The sequence below is a fragment of the Epinephelus moara genome, chromosome 12 (genome assembly GCF_006386435.1).
Source record: "Epinephelus moara isolate mb chromosome 12, YSFRI_EMoa_1.0, whole genome shotgun sequence".
In the NCBI taxonomy this organism is placed as follows: Eukaryota; Metazoa; Chordata; class Actinopteri; order Perciformes; family Serranidae; genus Epinephelus; species Epinephelus moara.
The window spans coordinates 16,663,162-16,681,982 of record NC_065517.1 but is presented as its reverse complement, the minus strand read 5'-3'; the positions used below and the strand labels follow the sequence as shown (position 1 = coordinate 16,681,982).

At 39.0% G+C, this 18,821-nt stretch overlaps 1 protein-coding gene across 2 annotated transcripts in view; it reads left to right on the top strand.

Annotated features, from left to right (window-relative positions):
- The window catches only part of LOC126399224 (exostosin-1), a 388,340-nt gene that overhangs the window by 345,014 nt on the left and 24,505 nt on the right, over positions 1 to 18,821 (top strand). For both annotated transcript variants that reach the window (XM_050059081.1, XM_050059080.1), the window contains 2 exons: positions 2,562 to 2,680; positions 4,816 to 4,911. In XM_050059081.1, coding sequence (XP_049915038.1) covers positions 2,562 to 2,680; positions 4,816 to 4,911 — 215 coding nt within the window. The remainder of the gene's footprint in view (positions 1 to 2,561; positions 2,681 to 4,815; positions 4,912 to 18,821) is intronic.

Here is an 18,821-nt window from a genome sequence, read left to right as displayed (position 1 = left end):
TACCAGAACAGCTGGACATGTCCTGAACTACTGTTAAAAAATACTCCCTTTAATTGCTACAAAAACAATGAGAAATGTCCAGAACTATCATTCCAAAATATCTGCTATTGCCGCTACAAAAATGGCTGGACATGTCCCGAACTATTGTTAAAAATACCCACTTTCATTGCTACAAAAACAACAGGACATGTCCTGAACTATCGTTGAAAATACCTGCTTTCATCGATACAAAAATGGCTGGACATGTTCCAAACTGTCGTTAAAAAATACCCACCATTGTCGCTACAAAAATGGCTGGACATGTCCTGAACTATTGTTAAAAATACCCACGTTCATTGCTTCAAAAACAACAGGACGTGTCCTGAACTATTGCTAAAAATATCTGCTTTTATCAATACAAAATGGCTGGACATGTCCCTAAGTGTCGTTAAAAAAAATACCCCCCATTGTCGCTACAACAATGGCTGTGCATGTCCCAAACTGCTGTTAAAAAATACCCACCATTGTGGCTACAAAAATGGCTGGACATGTCCCAAACTGTCGTTAAAATATACCCACCATTGTCGCTACAAAAATGGCTGGACATGTCCTGAACTATTGTTAAAAATACCCACTTTCATTGCTGCAAAAAAAACAGGACATGTCCTGAACTATCGTAAAAAAAAAAATACCTGCTTTTATCAATACAAAAATGGCTGTACATGTCCCTAAGTGTCGTTAAAAAAAAATACCCCCCATTGTCGCTACAAAAATGGCTGGACATGTCCCAAAGTGTCGTTCAAAAATACCAACTGTTGTCACTACAAAAATGGCTGTGCATGTCCCAAACTGTCATTAAAAAAATACCCACCATTGTCACTACAACAATTGGTGAACATGTCCCAAACTACCGTTAAAAAATACCCACCATTGTCGCTACAACAATTGGTGAACATGTCCCAAACTATCGTTAAAAAATACCCACCATTGTCGCTACAAAAATGGCTGGACATGTCCCAAACTGCCGTTAAAAAATACCCACCATTGTGGTTACATGTCCCAAACTGCCGTTAAAAAATACCCACCATTGTGGTTACAAAAATGGCTGGACATGTCCCAAACTGTCACTAAAAAAATACCCACCATTGTCACTACAACAATGGCTGTGCATGTCCCAAACTGCTGTTAAAAAATACCCACCAATGTGGTTACAAAAATGGCTGGACATGTCCCAAAGTGTCATTAAAAACTACCCGCCGTTGTCACTACAAAAACGGCTGTGCATGTCCCAAACTGCTGTTAAAAATACCCACCATTGTGGCCACAAAAATGGCTGGACATGTCCCAGACTGTCGTTAAAAAATACCCACCATTGTCACTACAACAATTGCTGGACATGTCCTGAACTGTCGTTAAAAAATACCTGCCATTGTCACTACAAAAATGTCCAAAACTGTCAAAAGAGCAGTGCATGCAAGACGGCCCAAGAATCTCACAGAGCTACAAGCCTTTTGCAGGAAAAATGGGTGAAAATCCCCCAAAGAAGAACTGAAAGACTCTTAGCTGGTTATGAAAAGCATTTAGAAGCTGTGATACTTGCCAAAGGAGGCGCTGCCGAGTACTAACCATGCCGGATGCCCTAACTTTTGCTTCAGGCCTTTCCTTTTTATTTTTATTTTGAAACGGTAAAAGATTAAAATTTAAAAAATAGTCTTGTTTAAAATATTGAAAAGTATGTTTCATCTTTAACTTCATGCCTTTTGGATATCAATTCCTCTTCTTCTTACTTAACTACTCACAGTAAACTAAATTTTGATCAGGGGTGCCCAAACTTTTGCACGCCACTGTAACACTATTTACAGAATCATAACAAGTGTGTGTCACCTTAATCTTAGGGTAATTAAACTATTATTGTCAACATGTCATATGACATGACTTAATATGCTCTTCTATTTAAAGATACAGCAGGACGTTAATGGATTCATTTATTATGGAGCAGAAAATGTATACAGAAAATAAAATCCAATCGTAGAAGCCGATGCTTCATAATATTGATACGTCTCTTTGGCACAGTCTGCCACAGGGGGAATCAATTTCCTCAACTCCATTTACTCATTGTAGCGTATGCTGGGGATCATTTATCGGGGGGGGTAGTAATTTAAAGTTTGGTTCCGCTTCATAATTTCTCTTTTTGTCCTGTTTGGTTCATTTGTTTGCCCCAATAAAAGGCAAGAAAGTAACTAACAAGCGCTGCTTTATTGTGAGGCTGCAGAAAATACAATTACTCCTTATAGGAACAAATCAGCATGATTCACAATTCACTAAAGCAGACACTCAAAGCAAACTCTTGAATTAGACGTGTTTAGTCATGCTCAGTCATGGGAGGCGGGGGTATATATCCTGTCAGAAAGATTGATGACGGGTGCAGCCGGAGCACTCTGTGTCCAGTTAACCGTTATGGAGCTTTATGGAGAGGCTGTGTTAAAGACCTAAATACAGTTTACCCATGACACCTGTTTCTGGTTCCTCTCTGTGTGTGTGTGTGTGTGTGTGTGTGTGTGTGTGTGTGTGTGTGCGTCCAGGTAAGAGTCCGTCGCAGCAGTTCACAGCTGTGATCCATACGGTTACTCCTCTGCAGTCCCAGATCTCCCCTGTGGTGAAGCTCATCATCGCTGTAGCCAAGTCCAAGTTCTGTGCACAGGTGGGAAGTGTGTCTCCATCCTACTGTGGTGTGGTGCTGGTTTAATGAGATGATAATGGGTACAGTGTTAAATACGACACAAAGCAAAGTATAAAAGATATCAAAAGATGTCAGTATTTGTATTAATACTGTATGTATCACTCTTTATTCTTCCTTTTGTTTTTCATTTCTTCATCAGTTTGTACCTTCAGTTAGTACAGTTTCATGAGGGAGTTCAGCTATTCCTTATACACAACAGGGTATGAGGTCCACTGTGGAAAATAAATGTGTGATTTCAAGAAAAGGTCACATTATTTTAGTACTCCAAAACAAAAAACCTGACCTAAAGATTCACCAATACATGTAAGCACCTTAATCATATTGGCTACTGGAATGAAATGCCAAGCGAGGAGGGACATGGACAGGATAGAGTGTGCAGACACAAACCAGGACTGTCTACCAGTCATAAGAAAGAGACGCCACCTTTTGCAAGGAAAAATAGTGACTGTACAGTACATCAAGATAGTCAGCAAAAACTTCAACATGCACATGTGATCCTATCCAACCATAACAAAGTCACCTCTGACTCATGTTAACCACAAGGAATCCAAAGTTCAGGCACACACCAGGACACTGGGATGCAAACTATTTTATTAATAGATTACATTAACAGGTTTACCTTTTAAAATAATCAGTTAGAATAAATAATATTAAAATAGATAATTAAATTGAATTAAATTAAAATAATCCCAATGCAAACACATTTCAAAAAATCAACAGCAGGCAAAAGCAACTATAATTCTATCTTGTAAAGTGTCAATAAAAATGTGACATTTAATGCAATAAAATTAATATCAAAGTAAAACAAAGGCTGAGTAGATCTAGAATGTGCACATTTACATAAGATACCATAAATATCATAGAGTACAAAGAATATTAATATTCTGATCATAAGATATATATTAAAAACTAGTAGAAAAAAATATAGAATAGAAAGAGGGTATTATGAAAAATACATTATCATTATTACACATACAAAAGACAGATGGTGATTAGAGTAGATATGAAATATACCTGTCTTGGTAACTTAACCTTTTATTGTCATAGCATTCTCATAAGATTTCTTTTTCCTCATAATATAATACGATTGTGTTCTCAAGATTTTTTGCATAAAAATAGAGTTAATCGGGCAAAAAATATTTTTTAAAAATTTGTTTACGTTTTTTTCTATTTTCAGAACAGCAACATAATTGAACAAATACATTAACCCAAACAGCACAGACTAAACAAAAGCATCCATAACATTAATGATTTTTTAAAAATTATATAATGACTTTTTTTTCTCAAAATATTTTGACATTAGCCATGTAATTTTTTTTCTTTTTATAATTTTTTCTTCACAGTGGCCCTTATACCCTGCAATACTGCCAACATTGTGTTTTTTAATACACGTAATTGCTTGACTTCTGTGCATATTATATGCAGCAAAGGAAGACTCGCACACAGAATAAATTAAGAATCAGATTGCAACATGCAAAAAAGAGATTTTTAAGATCCAGACTCCAGTGTTAATCTTTTATTGTTCTGTGTGCGAGTCTTCCTTTGCTACATTACATAGACATTAACTAACACGCCTTTACAGTTCATCATAAACTGATCACATAGGAGAGATGTGCCAGGAATAGACATGACAATAAGCACTAAAGAAAACTTATATAAGTGAAAAGTGCTTCAACACTAATGAGCTTTATTGAAATATATATCAGACTTCCTATAAATACAGTTCCTGTAATTATACTGTATAATAGCAGTTGAAATAAACTTTGTTGGTTTCATGATCATTTCACTGGATATTATCATTTTATTTTCACCATTCAAAGTACCACAGCTAAAATGAAAATACCGTTTATATACGTGACAGTGTACTTCCTCTGATAATTAGGTGGTCTTCAATTAACCTTGAAGCCTGATGCTTCTTAAAGATGAAAAATGCATCCTGAAATAGATCCTACGTCGTCATCGTCGTCATCCTTTACTTTGTGAAAGATATCAGTTGTTTTAAAAAAAAGTATATAAAATCTCTATGCAGAAACCAAAGTAGAACCATGTTGATGGTTATATAATGTTAATCAAGTCCATGCACTTCTCCCATACAGATTGTGATTTTATGGAACTGCGACAAGCCTTTACCTCCAAGGAACAAGTGGCCCTCCACCAGCGTGCCTCTCACTGTCATTGAAGGACAGACCAAGGTAACAGCTGCTGGCTTTTTGCATCCATTATGTATTAAAAGACACTTTGTTGCATAGAGGTGGAGATATTTATCTCGGCTTTATAAAAACAGATATTCTCAAAGGTATTTTGTTGGCAGTCTACACCAGAAATGAAAGCATGGACCCTTTGGCTTCTTGCTGCTTTCTAGATACATTAAACCTGAACTTTAAGACACTAGAAATGAAGGATGAAACACGGTAAAGTTTCGATCAGAAAAACGCCTGCAGGATCTTAGGAATTTTAGCATGTGAACGCTTGTGTGTCTTTGTGCACTTGTGTGTTAATATCCTGAAGAGTATCATATAAATGCCCTTCCAAACCTCATTGTTGTGTTTTGTCTTTACACAACTGTCAGATAAAGTTCAACTGCGAATTGGTGTTATTGCAGTAAACTGGAACAACTTTTAGCTGCAGCTGAAACGATCTTTACAGTTCAGCTGTGTTGCAAATACTCTTTTTTAGATTATGTGAAAGAAACAGCACAGACTCTGTAAATGTAAACAGACAGTTCAGCAAATGGCTTAAAGGGTAAGTCCATTTTTTTCCTCATCTGGATCCTATTTCGCCATGTTTTTGTGTCTAAGTGACTGGAAACAGGGCTGCAGCCAACATCACTCAAACAGCCTGCAATGTAACTACTGTGGGTATGTTCGCACCATCAATGTACGTTCACTAAAAGTGCTTGTTTTTGTCACCGACAGGTTCAGATTGTTATTATAAATGTCTAACACCATTATGGAAAGGATCCCTGCAGAGATAAACCTTTTTGTGAAACAGTAAGACCCTTTTTGTTTCAACCAGAATCAGCCTGAAATTGCTATCAGCAAACCCACCAGACTCCATTTAAATAAACAGTTATTTTAGTGTGTACAAAGCCAGTATATTTTCACATCTTACAGGGTGAATTAAGACCCAGTCTAGTCCAAAGGTTCGCAACAAGAAAAGTTGAAACAGGCAGATATTTGCAATGCAACATTCTGCAACATTCTAGAGAACCTGATGGATCACACCACTGCAACAAGATGAGATGGTGTATCATCTCTATGCAACAACTCTCTGTACTTCCGTTCTGATTTTCAGCTTTTCAGGCTTATTTTGTGGCTGAAATCATTTGTAGCTTATTAAGATATGAATGAGGATAGTGATAGTGAGATACTGGCTACAGCTGCGTTTGTAGTAGTGATGACACGGCGAGAAAAAAAACAAGTATCAGGTGGACTGCATTCACAGTAAACACGCCATAATAATATGAATAACCAGCGCCAATTAATCAGTCAGTGAGGATGTGTGTGTGTGGGGGGGGGCCATAAGCGCATACAGTGAGCAGTAGCAGCATCCCAACGTCCGACACCAGCACACCATAAGGACGGAAACTGAGGGCTCAGCAGGGATGCAGCATATGCCGCGGCAAACACGCCACCTGCTATCATTTTGACTTGACCAGAAGACTTCACTACAAGCCGACTGGCTGTTGAAACAGGTGACAGGCTTTATGTTCTAAAACCAAACGCCAGTGATTTGACCACCTGAGTTGCAGGCGACACCATCAGCATCATCATTGGCTTGAGTCGAGCTCAGACCGGCCAGTTCACAATGCTGCATCTTTTCTCTGCAACATTCTAAAAGGGATTCGTCTCGTAGCGAATCATTGGTCTGAAGTGGGCTTAAGGGTTCATTTCAATCAAACCAGAGTTGGTGATTGTTGTAACAGTGGAAAGACCACCCAAGCTGTTTTTTTGTGAGTTTTGTTTCTGTCGACTTCGAATGAAGTGTGTTTTTTACGATGACAAATTTACGGTTTACCTAAATGGAGTCTGGTGGGATTAGCGATAGAGTTTCGGGGCTGTTTCTGATTAAACAAACTGAGCTTATTCTTTAACTAAAAGGTCCACCTCTGTAGGGATCCTTTAAATAAGTTGTCAAACACTTAAAATAACAATCTAATCCTGTCAGTGGCAAAAACAAACACTTTTAGTGGATGTAAAAAGACGAATGGTTACATGGTAGCCTGTTTCACCATTGCCATCTGCAGTGCTCTCACTCAATACTGGACCAGTTTTAAAAAAAAAAATAAATCGGTTTCCATTTTCACTTAGTCACAAAACTGGGGAAAATAGGGTCCGGGTTGAAAAATACCAGAGTTACCCTTTTATTCTAAGGCTTGCAAACCTCCATCTCAAATCAGGGGAGGAACACGGATCAGCATCGAGGTAAGATGATTGCCCCAACATAAAAATATGTGTTCAACAACAATAATCCAGTTCATCAAACCACCATTATAACACACTGAAATGGCTGTTTTGCTCAAAGCTCTTTCGAAGTGAGAAGCAAGTCCTATGCAAAAGAATGAGGTAGATGAGTTCAACTTGAAATCAAGGAAAAGCCTTAACCCCTGTTCAACAACACAAGCAATAGCATGATTGCACTCTTTCGTGTAAGCTTTTTTGTTTAGTGGCAATGCTTTAAAAGTCAAAACAAAAGGAATTCAGACAACAATCATAAAACATAGAAGCTGCTTCCTTAACAAATCAACTGTGATCGCACTATTGGATGATTTGCCCAAGAGGACAAGAGAGGGTTGGGGTGCGGCAGCATGAGCGTGATCACCATCAGCCTTTACCTTGGAGGTTGGAATGATCAGGATTCACCCAGTCTCACAACAATGTGAAAACAGTTGAACTTGAGAGAAATCAGCAAAATCTTGATACATAAAACCTCAACATAACAGACATAGAAAGCTAAAGTAGAGCTAAAATGATCCTGTGATGTGTATTTTGAGTATTGCTGTAGCCACCGGGAGGAACTCTGCACCATTTAGAGCTTCATTTCATGATAAATGATTCAGGAAATTAAACAAAGCACCCTTGGGAACGCCAGATGTTCAGACCCTTTTGGGTTGTTATTATATTAAAACCCAAAGAAAAACAAGAGTGGGCCCTGATTAAGGCTCACTGAGGCTGAAATGTATTAGTCAGTTTTAACTCTTCTGTCACTGAGAATGTGAGGCTTTTATTAGCTCTGTTACTGCCGAGTGCCTCAGACTATTCTTGTAAGTGAAGAGTCCATCGAGCATGTTTGTTTGCTGCAGACAGTTCTGCAGCAAGTGGCACTTATAAATACTTCTTTTAGTCTGTTGTCTGCTTACAAGTGTCCACAATGTTTAGATTTTTTAAAAGCTGAAAAACTCTTCTCGTCTGTGATCCAAAGTGAGCTCTACATCAGTATCAGTATCTGCTGCGTATGTACTGAAAACACTTTTGAACCAGTATAATCAAATGGATTTAAAGACTGATTACCCTCACAGGTGTTTTCAATTATTTTAGCTGATTTAACCTCTCCGCAGGTGTGCGCCTGACTGACATCTCCCTCACTGTCTTCTGTTCACACCTGGTAGGGTGGAAAATTTTACACCTTTCCCAAATCAGTGTGAGAGGAGGTTAAACTATTAAAAGTGAAAAACACCTGTGAATGAGCCCAGAGCTTCATCCTGCAATCTGTCTAATACACTGCTCTCACAGGAAGCTTTGAGTTGTTAAATGCAACTTTTGACTTCAATAATAACAGCGATTCAGTTTTGTCTTCCATCTGCTTCGGCGGAGGTTCGGGGCATTGGGGGCAAAGTCTTCCCATGGTGCATCCCACACCCCTCAACCTCCCAAAATACACTTTCAGGTAATAGAAGAAAATAGACAGATTAACTTTAAAGCACTCTAATGTTCTTTTGAAGGTCAAGATTAAATGAAAAATGCCTTTTTTAACTCCTTTATATGCAAGACTCCTGTTGATATTGTGCACCTATTTAATAACATATGAAAAAAAAAATCGATTTCTTTGTTATATTAAAATCCAATCACATTTTTTTCCTGTAAATTAAAATATGACACACCAACATGTTTCCGTGTACCCTGATGACCTGGAAAATGTGCTGTGGAGGGTGTCTATGCTTGTCTTTGACCCCTGCAAGGTTAGGCCACAGCTCTGCCCAGTTCGATTGCTCACTACCTGGGTTGGCTGGAGCCCCCTCGTCTCTGCTGTAGTGGCCTAGGTTATGAAGAAGAAGCTGGGCTACAACAACTAACCTTTTGTCGGTCAGGATCAGTGTGGCTGGGTCGATGTTAAGTCCAAACAGCGTGTTCATTCATCAGGCCCTCTCCACTGTACCAAAAAAAATCCAGTCGAGGGTGGAGCCTGTGTAGGATGGGTGTAGGATGTCAGACATGGGAATCTACCTCCCTATATACTATAGGTTTTGCATGTTTTCGGGTAGGCATGTCCTGATTGACTGGCTACGTTTATGCTTTTTCAGTGTGCAAATGTGTGCTCATGTTTACAGCAGTGTTACCCAAAGAGTCCAGTAGAGGGCTCCAGCTGTGCTAATAGAACTAGGGTTACAATATTGTAACCTTTGATACAAGATCTCTGTCTAGATTTTATTCACTTTATACAAAGTAATATCTGTGACTTCTCCTCAATTTGCACATTTTACAGTGGACTGCTTAAGCCACTATATAGAGCAGTGGTTCCCAACTGGTGGGTCGTGGTCCAAAAGTGGGTCATGGGTCCATTCTGAATGGACCGCGAATGACTTGCTAATGAATCAGTTTTGTTAAAAAAAAGAAAATACTTTATTTGGAAGTACAGTGAATTGCTGTTAGCGTGAAGTCGACAGTGTGACTTCTTTTGGATTGTTCTCATTTGCAGTATCACAGAAAAATATTCTGTCTGCACATATGTGCACGTATGAACTCACAACTGTTATGTGACATTCCCTTTTTTAATTGTACTCATTTACACAACAATTTTCTGACTTGTTCACTCACTGAACACACACACACACTAACCTCTCTCTAATCCTGATGCTTTCTGGTCTAATTGCCTCTGTTTGTTTTCATGTAAATGTGTCCCCCTTGAAACACAAGAACAATGTTTCCACTGGTGACAATAAAACGCGTCTCAGAGGCAATATGCAAGTGTGTGTGTGCCGGTACCCAGCAGCGTCTATGGTCCTATAATTAGTCATGTGGTATATTGTCGTGCAGCCCAGACAGATGCTCTTCAGTGAATTTCCTTCCAACCGCTTGCTGTGTTTGTTCCCACTATAATAACTAAACACACACAGAAAGTTTGCAATTCGCCTCGACAGAGCACAGCAGCAGAGTAATTTGCAGTTGGTTATGAGTGTATCTACTCTGTAATGCTGAGTGGATACACTCCATCAGCTGGCTTTACTTCCTCTCTCTCTCCTTTCTGTACTCATGTTTACTTCCACTCTTTTCATTAAATATCGCATCTACTTTTCAGTTTATTTTATTCGTATCCCAAATGTCTTAATACATAGAGAAAATAGGTTGTTTTTCCTTCATGGTACAAAAAATACTTGATAAAAGGTAGGAAAAGATTGTAGTCAAAGTAGTTAAAGAACCCAGTTATGACTGTTGGTAGGAGGCGGAGATTGATGCACAGTCTTCAGTGCCAAATTCAACTGGGACTTCCCAAAAATGGTGCCTTACATCCCATATCATACAGAGCATAATGTGCCTGATGAGCAGTCTCGTCACTTGTTGGATATACTAGCAAAACCATATCCTAAAAAGTTGTTTATTAACCTAATCTTTGCCTTAACCCCAAGATTGAACCTACAGAAGACCTCACACTTAACTATAACTTATGGCAGCTGACTCCAGATTCTTAACCATTCTCATCCTGCTTGATCTGAGTGCAGCCGTTGACACCATTTTTCCCAGCATCCTCCTTAACAGACTGGCCTCCACTGGAATCACTGAAACACCCCTGCACTGGTTGAAACCCATCTATCTGACCATACACAATTTTTCCAACTTAAAACATTCAAATCCCAGCCATTTTCAGTCACTACCGGTGTTCCTCAAGGTTCGGTCTTGGGTCCCCTTCTGTTTATCATCCACCTACTTCCTCTTGGCCACATCTTCCATAAATTTAACATTCACCTCCATTACTATGTGGATGATGCCCAACTCTGTCTGTCTACCAAACCTTCCTCCACCCTTCCACCCTCCTCCTTCTCTAAAGGAAATCAAATCCGGGGTCTCCTGCAACATCATTAAATTAAACAGTGATGAAACTGAGTTACTTCTCATGGCACTAGATCTACCGCAGCAAAAATTGACAGTTTCACTCTGGATATTGTTCACTGCACAGTTTACCCCTCCCAGTAGGTTAAGAGTCTGGGCATCATCCGTGACAGCACTGAGCTCACGTCAATAATGTCACTTGGTCTGCCTACTTCCATCTATGCAACATTAAGCACCTTCGCCCGCTCCTCATACCGCCCAGTACCGTCATTCTTGTTCACCCCCTTGTTTACGTCCTGTATTGATTAGTGTAACTCGCTCCTTTTTGGTCTCCCTCTCAAGTCCATCCACAAACTTCAGCTGGTCCAGAATTCTGCCGCTCACATTATCACCAGAACCCCTTCATCCTTCACATCACTCCTGTCCTTCAGCAGCTTCACTGGCTCCCAGTTAAATACCGCGTTTGACTTTAAGATCCTAATGCTCACCTTTAGGCCATCCACAACTTGGCTCCTCTGTACCTCTCTGAACTCTTGCACATCCACACCCCCATCCACACTCTCAGGTCTTCCTCTTTCATCCACCTCACTGTCCCACCAGCCAGCCTGACCACCGTGGGGTCTATAGCCTTCAGACGCTCTGACCCCCGCCTCTGGACCTCCCTCCCACCAGAAATTCCTAGCATCCACTCTCTTTCCACTTTCAAATCCGGCCTCAAAACTCACCTCTTTCAGATAGCCCATTAAGTTTGACCCCTGTTCGTCTAGCCTCACACATCCACTATTTACACAGAATTTTATTCACTGTAAATTTGTTTTGCTAAATATTTGTTATTATTATTTTTATTATCTATTTTTTATGCTACATTATTTCTTATCCCATTGACTTTATTAATCTGCTTTTATATTCTCTATCCTTGCCTGTAAGGTGTCCTTGAGTGTCTTGAAAGGCGCCAAATAAAATGTAACTTTTTTTCTTTTTTTCTTTTTTGTGATCATACATTTACAAAGATACACTTAGATTTTTGCTCCTTGCTGCAACTACAGCCGGACTTCACTGCAGATTTTCAAATGACTTAGCCGACTGATGATAAATTCTCAGATTAGATGGTCAAAAATTGACCATCGTAAAGTTAAACTGAAGAATATGTACAACTAAACAGTGCTAAAATACCTAAACATTTAGACTAAATCATGTCCAACAACAAAAATCTACTCAGACGGTGGGGTCTGAGATCTGACACCAGTGTTGCATCTTGCATCAATGAAATTAGATGCCCTGTCGGGCTTACAAGGCATGCTTTCAGTTTCAATGTAGCATTTATAGGTGATAATGATATTTAAGTAATGGGAAAACATGAAAAGTATATTCTATGTGCCTTTATACTTGTAGTATGTATTATTCAGTCTAGTTTGTCTTACCTTCCAAGCTTTAGAGATAAAACCAGCCCACACTTTGCCACCTGGTCCAACTTCTCATTTTCCTCAACCCCAAACAACTCAGGATTTTTGTTTTGCAATCTTACAAAAGTGCACAGACGTTCATATAAAGTATGAACATGCACTCGAACATGGGCTAAGACGGCACAGTCACAGAGCTCGCCAAAGTGTGCACTGCTAAGTCCTGCAAAACCACACCCATCCAGTTGAAACCATGTTTTCAGTGAACCCCAAACCCAACCATCTACCTTTGCTTCTTCAGTCATCATTTGCACAGCAGTCACATGCGGTCACTTGTCACTTGTCAGAAAGCATCGGAACATTTGACAAATGTAGTTGTTCTTCTGTCAAAACCAATCTCAAAATATTAAGCCTGAAGCGCTAGGCTTGCTGTTTTGTATTTTTCAACCCAGGCCCTATTTAGAAATCTTGAACATTATTCAAATGGGACAGTTATTCTAAATCGGAATCAGCTCTGTTGTCCAAAATGTTTACGCATACAAGGAATTAACTTTCCAGACCAACAATCATGATAAATCTCCAACAATATTAAGCATAACAGAGTCTAAACTTATAACATAACACAAAAAAGAAACAGGCTGCATACTCCCAGATGTCTTCACTAACATAAATGAGGTGTTGCTTGGCATGTGATGCATGTTTAAACTAATATAGAACAATCTAATTAAATTTGTAGCAACACTCACATTGTCTCCAGAAACTTTTGCTAATCTAGTTTAGGTTGATCACAACAACATATATTATTGTGCTTAGCAGTGTTTTAGACGCCCATCCATGTTGCTGATATTATACAGATACTGTACAACATACAATACATATTGACTTGTTGCATTACATAATCATTTCTATGCTCATGTTATTCACTGTACTGGGTTTATATATTAAATATTTTTGATGGGGCACATGTCAGGTAAAAGACTAACCCTTTAACAGGGTCCATTTAATTTACCTTCTCTTAATTGGTAAACTTACTCTTTTCTGAGTATGTTGTACACTTTAGCAGATAAATTATGCGCAATAGAAATCCTTACATACACAATACAAAATCATAGTTTACTCTGGGATCCTGGTTGGGCTGGAGCCCCCTTAATAATTCAGGATTTAAATTATTTTTAGTATAAATTATTAACCAGCTGCTAAGTACACAGAGAATTTGACTGGTTGATCAGATGAATCAGGTCTCCCATAGCTCGGCCTTGCTATAAGAGAGGTCCTGCTGGATCAGCATTCATGACCCACACATCAATATTATCAAAGGACTCCCCTCTGTCACTGTTAATATGTCGACTATATCTCACCATCATCAATCACCTTGCAATATTGCACGTGTTGCCCCCACCCTGAATTTAATATTGATAAGTTAATCTTCAACATTGATCCTGACTCCTTAGGTATGCATTTAAATTATACCAAAGGAGTATAAATGTGGAGAGTTCAAAGGTGAAGTGGGACCTGATGTTGAAATGCGGTTGAACAGAAGGGTGGAGAGGCAGAATTAGAGTAGAATTAATGGTCTTGTGTTGACTTTAAAATATCGTTTATTTTATTATTTGTTAGACCAGTCATTGGCAACTAAGATGGATATGTTTATGTATGTTTGTTTTGTCTAATCAAAGACATAAAATGTATTCTATTATTTTATTTTTTTTAATTCTGTCGTTTAATTCTGTACATATTCCACAAAGTCTGGAGAATACTGATGCCAAAATATCCCTTAGGAAAGTGCCATCAAAAGTTATTTCTTACCAGGGCAGCTGTTATAAATCCAACTCGTAGTAGCAACAGATCAGATTAATTTTATGTCACAGAGTACACAGTTATTCTCAGAAAATTCACAAGACAACTTACAAATTTTCTTACAAATGTTCAGTATTATTGCCTTAGAAACTTTTTATGTTATGTTTTAGCAGACAGTTGTTTAAGTCTATTTGCTCTGTTTTGGTCTCCACCAACTCCTGTAATAGGAGGGGGCAGGCTGCTACTAAAAGTGAGGTTGGTAAGAGCTGTGTGAATAAACTAAAACGGTAAAGTCACAGCCATAAAACCAAAGCAATGACCTGAAAGATGCTCATATTACCCATACAGACTATACAATATGTATTCTAACTGAAGTCCATATCAGCTCTATCACATAGCACATTACAGTACTGTATAAAATCAGTGTTTTTTACACTAAACTCAAAGCGAATTTTCACCTTTTCACAAGTTACTCACACAAATCCAGCTGCTGAAGTGTTTTATGGAGTATTTCACGACTGGCAAATATTTGCTCATAACAGCTATGCTAACATTTGTGCTAACTAACTAAGGAACGCAGCTAACGGCTAAGTTGGTTCATAGTAAAGTACAGCCCAAAGTACCAAGGTACCAAGTGATGTGAACATGCTACATGTGGAGGCTCCGAGCTCTGAACCAGCATGAACCAAGAAGGCAACGTTCTTTATTATTTTTCATATTGCCTGGCAGCGCCTTTTTGCTTCACTCGTTCTGTTGTTTACTTTCCACAATAAAAGACCAACTTCAGTTACTCAGAGCATTTTGCTAGGAGGCAACTCAACACAACAGCTTCCACAAGTCACAAATACATAATTTTAGAATTTAACCATTAGCTGACCGATCTCAGAGCCCACTCCTTATTTGTTCTGTCCTTGTACAGTACTGACGGAGAGTGGTAGAGCTCTGGGTCCTCCATTTCCAATTCTCGGTAACGTCAAAAGAATCTCATCTAGATCTCAACACTGATAGGGTTTGATGACACAGCGTTCGGCAAAAAATGTAACTCACACAAACACGCAAATAGCACAAGTTTTGCATGTCGGCATCATTCCCATTGCCCAGCACAATCATCTGTTCCCTCCTTTGCTTTGACTTTGAATGTAATCTAGCCCCAGAACACACTGTAACACTTATGATATACAGCCGTGCCTAGACATCTAATGTTTTGTATTCATTTACATCTAGATCATTTCAGCATATGAATTATCTGATCAGTATAGAACTTTTAGGACCCAGTGTAGTAACAGATTATAAACTAACATTACCAAATGACCTTTTTATTGATTCTTTCAGACTATGACTAAGATAGTCGAATTAGGCACAATCAGACATCAAATAACTGGTCTGATATATAAAGACTGAAATAGTTAATTTCTTACCCTAATAATGAAGTAAAATGTTTGTCGTGAGTGGCTGTCCATAGTTTATAATGGTGTTGCAAATAGTTCTGTGATCTCTGACTTTCAGCTGTAATTTACAGACATCGAGAAAAATCTGCGAGATGAAGACAGACCTGATATCTCCAAAGTCTCCCCTTGAAGTAGCAGGAGTCACGGCAAATATAAAGAGGGGAAATGGGAGGAAGGAGAGCGACAAAGATAAGGTTCAGACCATTGAACTGCCAGTGATCTCAGTGGGATCTAATCTCTGCCCAGAGGCAGAAAAGCATTGACACCAGCCAGAGGGAGGGAGGGCTGGGCAGTGTCTGTCTGTACCTGCACTCAGACAGGTATAGATACATTATGAGGCTCAGGTACATTATGAGGTTTTCAAGGCCAGTGCCAAAAATGACGTTTACTGGACTGAAAACTGCTGATGAATATCTGTCACAATGACCATTTTTTATGTTCTTGCCAGAGTGGAAAAGCATCTAACGTGGCATTTAGTCCATCATGGAGCACCACTGTGTAACTCTATTAAAACCTTGAGGCACTAGATAAATAGCTGAAATTTAAGAATGCATGTGATTTGAATTCATTTTTACAAATCATAATAAACAGGACTAAAGGCCTTTGAACACCAAGTCTCAAGTTTCTGTATGTGTTTCTTTAATCCAGCATCCAGTAAAGATCGTAACACACAGAAACCTCACACTGACTCTGATGCGTTTTATTGTAGTACTTATTCCAAAATTTGCAAATCAAATGTGGCTCAGAGGTAGAGCGGGTCGTCCACCAATCGGAGGATCAGCAGTTCCTCCAGTCCGCATATCGAAGTATCCTTGAGCAAGATACTGAACCCCAATGATGCTTCCATCGGTGTGTGAGTGTGTTAAAAAAAAACTGAGTAGCAGGTGGCACTTTGTACGGTAGTCTCAGCCACCAGTGAATGAATGTGTGTGTGAATGGTTGAATGTGACTCATAGTTTTGAGCTTTGAGTGGTCGGATGACTCGAAAGGAACTAAATAAGTGCAGGTCCATTTACCATTTACATGAAAAGCTGTTCTCACTCCCAGCTCGTCAAATGGTCCATGGCCCTGAGTCAGGTTTAATCCAGGTTTAAAGGAAGATAACCTGCGGGATGCTTGGAAATGTAGTGAAGTCATAATGCAGACTGGCCCATGACAATGTGTGTGTATGGTGCATGTGATTGTTCATATATTTATTCTTGCTTATTCAAATCTTTGATATTGTGAACTTGCTACATTCAGCCCATCGGTCCAGGGTGAATGCAGCTGATTATCAGGCAAGTGGTGAATTTACTTTAACCAATTAGACTGTGTTGGTGGTTTCATAAGAAAGCTGAGAGATTGTTACACTACTATGAGCACCATCCTAACTGAACTAATTACCTGCCTGGTGATTATAGGGCATCCATCCAAAGAAAATACATTTTCTGCCAAGAGTTCTCACTTTAAGCAGTGATTTAATTCATTTTTTTATGTGGCACTCTCAAATAATTTAGGGGATTTGCGCTCAAATTCGTTTGATGTTACGCTTAATTTCTTGATGAAGTTGCAGTCAGCATCCATCGGCTCATTAAGCTGAGATGGAAGTAGACATTAAACTTGCGGATATTTGTGGTCTTACTTTGCAAAATAAGCCTCTTAATATTACCCCTGGGGCTGTAAATTCAATCTGCTTTATTTAAGACAGTGAATCTGTGTCAAACGTCACTGCTGTGACAGTAGTTACCACGGAGGTCCATTTCAATTATATAAAATCTTAGTAGAGTGAGATAAAAGCAGAGGAAAAATATATAATTAATGATTAACACAAGTTTTTCTCCAGTTTAAGGCAGAGTTAATCATACTAGTTGTGTTACATTGAAGAACTTTTGCTGAGAACTTTTGCTACCATGTGAACAAAAATCTACTTACACTTAAGTGCATCATTTACTGTAGATTGTGTGGTTAGTTTAACTGATCTTCCAGGTCCAACCTAGAAAACTGACCTTGAAAGATCATGTTTGTCTAGCCTCCGATTGTGCCTTACAGTGTTGAGTTTTGCACTGACAGTTCTTTTTTAATGCACATGTCATCTCTGTATCATAACTGTACATATTCTCTATACATTATAGTGTGAATTTTTGCACAATATTTTACACATTCCTGGAAAAAACTGTACAGCTCTTCATCATTTTTAACAAGTCCTCCAACCAATACAACCACAGATGTCATCGTATATTCCTACCTTTTAATACAACCCACAAGAGCGCCCCTACAGGTGCTCCTATGTGATCGTTAACAGTTGCAGTTTTAAACACATGGGTAAAGTTGTGCAATGGTCACAGATGCACCAAAACTCCTTGGTTAGGTTTAAAAAAAAATAATAATAATAATAATGGTTTGGGTTAAAATGAGTAGGTGTGTTGCTGATGTAATGGGTTAGTACTCTTGCGTTGTGAAGATTTAAGGATGACCCACTCTCAGTCACTGTTTGACTTGGACTCGCATATTTTTATAGCTCAACATGCACTGAAACAAAACGAAACAAAACCTGTAAGGCTTGCTTCAAATCAAATAGCCATGCCACCTGGATTCGCCGCGACAAACCGCTAACATGCTAATAAAGTTACCTACACTAACCTGCATAGCTCCTTACCCAACATCATCACAGAACATTAATAAGTGTTTTCGGGAGCTTTTATGGCACTTTTGGAGTGGAGCTTAGCCGAAGTCAACCTACCACAAGTCCAGAGACAGCAGACTGTAACAGAGCATGGTGGCCTATCCGAGAAGTCTGCAGGGTTTCATCAGTGTGGCGTTCAAGTACACGAGCAAAAAAAGAACAAAATCTCTGTGGTAACTAATACATCGCAACAAACAACAAAATCTGACAGTAAATAACATAACGACACAATAAATTAAAATCAGTGCACCTTTCATAATGACAGAAGACAGCTTGTAATGGTAAGTGGGATCACCAACTTATTGATTCCTGTACACTAACAACATATTAGACGTACATAGTACCATGCTAAGTTGTTAAACCTGATGTTGACTTTTGGTTTCACAGGGGACACAAACACTGGTCTCCTGGGTCAAAGTCCTGTGTTTGTTTAACCTAGGGGGAGGCAACCAATGGCTCCGGAGCCATATGCAGCTCTTTAGCCTCTCTCCAATGGCTCCCTGTGGCTTTGACCAAAAATTAAGCTACATT